The sequence below is a fragment of the Ilyonectria robusta genome, assembly GCF_021365365.1.
Source record: "Ilyonectria robusta strain PMI_751 chromosome Unknown BGZ61scaffold_84, whole genome shotgun sequence".
NCBI classification, from domain to species: domain Eukaryota; kingdom Fungi; phylum Ascomycota; class Sordariomycetes; order Hypocreales; family Nectriaceae; genus Ilyonectria; species Ilyonectria robusta.
This window is the reverse complement of record NW_025764518.1, coordinates 62000-68584: the sequence shown is the minus strand read 5'-3', so window position 1 is coordinate 68584 and position 6585 is coordinate 62000. Positions and strand designations below refer to the sequence as shown.

At 58.0% G+C, this 6585-nt stretch overlaps 5 protein-coding genes across 5 annotated transcripts; 2 read left to right on the top strand and 3 right to left on the bottom strand.

Annotated features, from left to right (window-relative positions):
- On the top strand, positions 1–1450 carry BGZ61DRAFT_229970 (uncharacterized protein; the record flags this gene model as incomplete). The annotated part of the gene is made up of 2 exons (XM_046238212.1): positions 1–964; positions 1363–1450. A coding segment is annotated over one exon (958 nt), but the record flags the coding sequence as incomplete, so codon positions are not given.
- BGZ61DRAFT_229954 (uncharacterized protein) lies at positions 1415–1902 on the top strand. Its single transcript, XM_046238211.1, has one exon. The coding sequence runs from the start codon at positions 1545–1547 to the stop codon at positions 1818–1820; it is 276 nt and encodes a 91-aa protein (XP_046093661.1). The 5' UTR covers positions 1415–1544; the 3' UTR covers positions 1821–1902.
- Positions 1903–3031: 1129 nt separating this feature from the next.
- On the bottom strand, positions 3032–4051 carry BGZ61DRAFT_313748 (ankyrin repeat-containing domain protein; the record flags this gene model as incomplete). Its single annotated transcript, XM_046238846.1, has 2 exons — positions 3032–3223; positions 3908–4051. Coding segments are annotated over 2 exons (336 nt in total), but the record flags the coding sequence as incomplete, so codon positions are not given.
- BGZ61DRAFT_296285 (ankyrin repeat-containing domain protein) lies at positions 4052–4345 on the bottom strand (the record flags this gene model as incomplete). Its single annotated transcript, XM_046238631.1, has 1 exon — positions 4052–4345. A coding segment is annotated over one exon (294 nt), but the record flags the coding sequence as incomplete, so codon positions are not given.
- Positions 4346–5941: 1596 nt separating this feature from the next.
- BGZ61DRAFT_435913 (ankyrin repeat protein) lies at positions 5942–6277 on the bottom strand (the record flags this gene model as incomplete). Its single annotated transcript, XM_046244006.1, has 1 exon — positions 5942–6277. A coding segment is annotated over one exon (336 nt), but the record flags the coding sequence as incomplete, so codon positions are not given.
- Positions 6278–6585: the final 308 nt, after the last annotated feature.

Below are 6585 nucleotides of genomic sequence, written 5' to 3'. Positions count from 1 at the left end.
GCCTGAAGTCTGCTCTTCGGGGAAGCAACCAGTTGATGACAGGATTGGGGGCCGAGGCCGTTGTGGAGGCGATGGTGAGTCTTGTTCTACAGGGTCAGGAGGCTCCCGTGCACCGACCCCTAGACGAAGTGCCCGAGGTTCATATATCCTCCATGGTGATTACTATGAGAGTGACGACGGCGAAGGCGACGCCGATGTCGATAACGACGAAAGAGGTCAACGGTCTCCAGAGCTCGACGGGGGCGACAGGTCAAAGCGTTGCAGTGGGAGCGTTCCTATTGAGGCCTTGCTTGACGATGCCAAATACCGTCTTGCTCAGAGCCTCGAGGACAGCGAGTTGGATCATGATGGCGACGAGGATGAGGATGAGGCTTATACAAAGCGTCGACACAAACGCCGTCGTTCCCATGAGCCCTTGGCTAGCATCAAGCGCCGTCGCTACGGGCATACCACTCGCCAACGCCCAACGAACACCGCACGATCGGTACCAAGTGATCGGACGCCAGCACCTCGAATACTCAGCCCGTCCTCGTCATACACTACATCAGACGATTCAGATACTGAGCATGATTCTGCGACATTTCAGGAATGGCAAATTGATAACGTCATACTGAAGCGGGTTGTTCTCGATGGTGTAGCCACCTTTCAGTTACAGTTTGACTGGGACATGTGCTCGAAGCATGACAACGCGGGCGATGCTATTGATAACAGGCGCCGCCGAACATTTGCAGGCTCGACCGGCCGAGTAAATCGTGGGGAGGGTGCGAAAGCCAAGTTCACACCGGAAGAAGACAGTTTCCTCCTTGAATTGAAGGAGGGCGAAAATGGCCAGTTATCTCAACAGCTCACCTGGTCAGAGATTCATCGGCGGTTCAACGCGAGATTTCCGGGTCGACGATCATATGGGTCTCTTCAAGTACATTACTGTACGAAGTTGAAGGGCCGAGAGGAGCCTTAGCATACGGTTAGCAGTATTATAATTTATACATTTGTTGGAATTTTACTATCAATCAAACGTGTTTTGTGGTTTTGCAGCTAATGTCACGAGCCCAGATTGTCTGATGTGTCTGATTGGGTGTATGTCTGTTCTTGATTGCGGCAGGTCCCCGCTCTGAGTTCCTGTACATCCTTTATGCTGAAGTAGCTAGAAGGATATTGCTATAACAATTGCACGCCCAGTAATCCAAAATACACACCGTGACAGCTAATGACCGAAAACTTATGGTCAGATGACTAAAAACCCCTCTTAAGAAAAGAGGGGGCCGGAGGCATCCAAGATCAAGACAATCAACAGACTCAGGATCCACACCCTATTGAACACTAACCTCTTGATCGAATGTGACGGACCGTATCCAATAGTAGCAAAATACCCAATCACCAGAACCAATGACATTCACCCATTACGCGCCTTCGCCCAGTCAAGAGAGTACCACCCAGCCTTGTTCCCCGCCCTTTTCCTCGCAGCCTTGCGACCACATGGGTTTACCCCGCAGCGTTTACCTTTCATTCATGCACATTGCGGATAGTCACATTTTCTTCTGCTCATGGCGATGAGTTACTGCGAAAGAGGTTTCGTGTCTGAGGCGGCGCTCGAGCGACACATTCGCGATTCAAGCCGCCATGCCTATTGCACAAGGTGCGAAAGGCCATTTGGCTCTTTGGAGAGCTTGCAACAGCATGTGCGTGACTCGAAGAGTCACCACATCTGTTCTGACTGCTCTACCCACGCTGATGGGAGCGTATCGAAGACCATAGCGAAGAGATCGAAAGATTTACATGTCAAAATGCGAAGGACAGGGGACCGACGGCAGCGGACATGAGGGAGCGAAGCAGCCCTAGGGCAGAGCATGGGTGTCGTGAATTGATGACATGATACTCCACCCTTCTGTGTCGAAGCTCTCACAAACTGTCTACCACTACGACTGGTCCAAATGTACACCAGCATCTTGAGTCATGATCCCTTCCTCGTCGCCCTTTCTAGCGTCATTGAGGCCACTGTAGCAATTGGCCTGAAGTAACGAAGAACAGAACTGCCATACGCAATTCGTAACGAGTCCGTATGTACGAAAGGTTCTTGCCTGAACTTTAAGATCAAGATCATCAGAAGAACAGCTTAAGGATTGGCACGCAGCTTGGGTAAAGCACTGCTATTAGGACTTTCAGAGACTGCGTAAACATCGAATAATACTGGAAAAATGTGAACCAGGTGGAGAGCATCATATCAGATGGTACTTGGGGGTTCGGCGAATAAAGCCTGTAGGCCGTAGAAGTCAGGTATAGTCGGGGCCCCCCGTGCTAGTAATAAGTCATCTATCCTTGTATGATGATTAAAGTACGCGAATTGAGATGCAGTCAGACCGCATACATCTTCTGCAGCCATGTCGACCTTGCCTGTGTCGACGAGCAACCTCACCACGGCATCGTGTCCATACTCGGCGGCCCAAGAGAGCGGCGATCGGCCATTCTTGTCTCTTGAGTCGACGTCGACCTTGCCTGGGTCGAGGAGCAATTTGACGACCGCCTCGTTTCCGCTCTCGGCGGCCCACGAGAGCGGCGTCCTGCCATTCTTGTCTCTCGCGTCGACGTCGACCTTGCCTGTGTCGAGGAGCAGCTTGACCACGGCATTGTGTCCGTACCGGGCAGCCAACGAGGCAGCTAACGAGAGCGGCGTCAGGCCGAACTCATTGTCTCTCGCGTCGACATCGACCTTGCCCGTGTCGAGGAGCAGCTTGACCACCGCCTCGTGTCCCTTCTCGGCGGCCCACAAGAGCGGCGTCTGGTCATAGTCTGTGTCTCTTGCGTCGACGTCGACCTTTCTAGTGTCGAGAAGCATCTTGACCACGGCCTCATGTCCATTCCCGGCGGCCCTCGAGAGCGGCGTCCAGCCATACTTGTCTCTCGAGTCGATATCGACCTTGCCCATATCGACAAGCAACTTGACCACCGCCTCGTGTCCGTTCCCAGCGGCCCACCAGAGCGGCGTCCGGTCATCCTTATCTCTCAAGTCGACATCAACCTTGCCCGTATCGACAAGCAACTTGACCACCGCCTGATGTCCATTCGTTGCAGCCCACCAGAGCGGCGTCCGGTTATCCTTATCTCTCGAGTCGACGTCAACCTTCCCCGTATCAACAAGCAGCTTGACTACCGCCTCATGTCCATTCTCGGCGGCCCACGAGAGCGGCGTCCCGTCATACTCTGTGTCTCTCGCGTCGATGTCGACCTTGCCCATATCAACAAGCATCTTGACCACCGCCTCGTTTCCCTCCTCAGCGGCCCACGAGAGCGCCGATCGGCCATTCTTATCTCTCAAGTCGACCTCGACCTTGCCCGTGTCGAGGAGCATCTTGACCACCGCCTCGTTTCCCTCCTCAGCGGCCCACGAGAGCGCCGATCGGCCATCCTCTTTATCTCTCGAGTTAACGTCAACCTTGCCCGTGTCGAGGAGCAGCTTGACCACCGCCTCATATCCCTTTTCGGCGGCCCGCGGAAGCGGCATTCCACCATACTTGCCCTTGCGTCCCTTCTCGGCAGCCCATAAGAGCGGCGATCGGCCATTCTCGTCTCTCGAGTCGACGTCGACCTTGCCTGTGTCGAGGAGCATCTTGACCACCGCCTCGTTTCCATACGTGGCAGCGGCAGCCCACGAGAGCGGCGATCGGCCATTCTTGTCTCTCGAGTCGACCTCGACCTTGCCCGTGTCGAGGAGCATCTTGACCACCGCCTCGTTTCCATACGTGGCAGCGGCAGCCCACGAGAGCGGCGATCGGCCATTCTTGTCTCTCGAGTCGACCTCGACCTTGCCCGTGTCGAGGAGCATCTTGACCACCGCCTCGTTTCCATACGTGGCAGCGGCAGCCCACGAGAGCGGCGATCGGCCATTCTTGTCTCTCGAGTCGACATTGACCTTGCCCGTGTCGAGGAGCATCTTGACCACCTCCTCGTGTCCGTTCTCGGCGGCCCACGAGAGCGGTGATCGGCCATTCTTGTCTCTCGCGTCGACGTCGACCTTGCCCGTGTCGAGAAGCAACCTCACCACGGCCTCGTGCCCGTTCTCGGCGGCCTGCGATAGCGGCGTCTGACCATCTTCGTCCTTGGACTCGACGTCAGCGCCCTTCTCGAGCAGCAGCTTGACGATAGCCTCATGCCCATTCTCGGCGGCCCACCATAGCGGCGTCGCACCATCTTCGTCCTTGGACTCGACGTCGGCGCCCTTCTCGAGCAGCAGCTTGACGATGGCCTCATGCCCATTCTCGGCGGCCTGCGATAGCGGCGTCTGACCATACTCGCTATCTTTGGCCTCGACGTTGGCACCCTTCTCGAGCAGCAGCTTGACGATGGCCTCGTGCTCATGCGCGGCGGCCCACCATAGCGGCGTCCGATCATCTTCATCCTTGGACTTGACGTCGGCGCCCTTCTCAAGCAGCAGCTTAACAGTGGCCTCGCGCCCATACCCAGCAGCCTGCAATAGCGGCGTCCGACCACGCTCGTCCTTGGCCTCGACATCGGCGCCCTTCTCGAGCAACAGTTTGACCATGGCCGCGTGCCCCCTCTCCGCGGCCCGCCATAGCGGCGTCCGACTATGCTTGGCCTTGGACTCGGCGTCGGCGCCCTTATCGAGCAGCAGCTTGACGACGGCCTCGTGCTCATTCTCGGCGGCCCACCATAGCGGCGTCTGACCATATTTGTCCTCGGACTCGACACCGGCGCCCTTCTTGAGCAGCAGCTTGACCGTGGCCTCGTGCCCGTTACGGGCAGCCTGCGATAGCGGCGTCTGACCAAATTCGCCCTTGGCCTCGATCTCGGCGCCCTTCTCGAGCAGCAGCTTGACGACGGCCTTGTGCCCATTCTCGGCGGCCCACGATAGCGGCGTCCGATCATACTCGCTGTCTTTGGCCTCGACGTCGGCGCCCTTCTCAAGCAGCAGCTTGACACTGGCCTCGTGCCCATTCTCGGCGGCCCACAATAGCGGCGTCCGATCATCTTCATCCTTGGACTTGACGTCGGCGCCCTTCTCAAGCAGCAGCTTGACAGTGGCCTCGCGCCCATACCCAGCAGCCTGCAATAGCGGCGTCCGACCACGCTCGTCCTTGGCCTCGACATCGGCGCCCTTCCCAAGCAGCAGCTGGACGATGGCCTCGTGCCAATTCTTGGCGGCCCACCATAGCGGCGTCGCACCATACTCGCTGTCTTTAGCCTCAACGTCGGCGCCAGTCTCGAGCAGCAGCTTGACGGTGGCCTCGCGCCAATTCTCGGCGGCCCACGATAGCGGCGTCCGATCATACTCGCTGTCTTTGGACTCGACGTCGGCGCCCTTATCGAGCAGCAGCTTGACGACGGCCTCGTGCTCATTCTCGGCGGCCCACGAGAGCGGTGATCGGCCATTCTTGTCTCTCGCGTCGACGTCGACCTTGCCCGTGTCGAGAAGCAACCTCACCACGGCCTCGTGCCCGTTCTCGGCGGCCTGCGATAGCGGCGTCTGACCAAATTCGCCCTTGGCCTCGATCTCGGCGCCCTTCTCGAGCAGCAGCTTGACGACGGCCTTGTGCCCATTCTCGGCGGCCCACGATAGCGGCGTCCGATCATACTCGCTGTCTTTGGCCTCGACGTCGGCGCCCTTCTCAAGCAGCAGCTTGACGCTGGCCTCGTGCCCATTCCGGGCGGCCAACGATAGCGGCGTCTGACCATACTCGCTGTCTTCCGCCTCGATCTTCGCGCCCTTCTCGAGCAGCAGCTTGACGATGGCCTCGTGCCCATTCCAGGCGGCTAACAATAGTAGCGTCCGACCATATTTGTCCTTGCACTCGACGTCGGCGCCCTTATCGAGCAGCAGCTTGACGATGGCCTCGTGCCCATTCCAGGAGGCTAACGATAGCAGCGTCTGGCCATCTTCGTCCTGGGACTCAACGTCGGCGCCCTTCTTGAGCAGCAGCTTGATGATGGCCTCGTGCCCATTCTGGGCGGCCAACGATAGCAGCGTCTGACTACATTTGTCCTTGCACTCGACGTCGGCGCCCTTATCGAGCAGCAACTTGACGATGGCCTCGTGCCCGTTACCGGCGGCCCGCAATAGCGGCGTCTGACCATATTTATCCTTGGCCTCGACGTCAGCGCCCTTCTCGAGCAGCAGCTTGACGATGGCCTCGTGCCCGTTCCAGGCGGCCCACCATAGCGGCGTCCGACCATACTCGTCCTTGGACTCGACGTCGGCGCCCTTCTTGAGCAGCAGCTTGACGATGGCCTCATGCACATTCTGGGCGGCTAACGATAGCGGCATCCGACCATATTTGTCCTTGCACTCAACGTCGGCGCCCTTATCGAGCAGCAGCTTGACGATGGCCGCGTGCCCATTCCGGGCGGCCAACGATAGCGGCGTCTGACTATACTCGCTGTCTTCCGCCTCGATCTTCGCGCCCTTCTCGAGCAGCAGCTTGACGATGGCCTCGTGCCCGTTACCGGCGGCCCGCAATAGCGGCGTCTGACCATATTTATCCTTGGCCTCGACGTCAGCGCCCTTCTCGAGCAGCAGCTTGACGATAGCCTCGTGCCCGTTCCCGGCGGCCCACAATAGCGGCGTCTCACCAT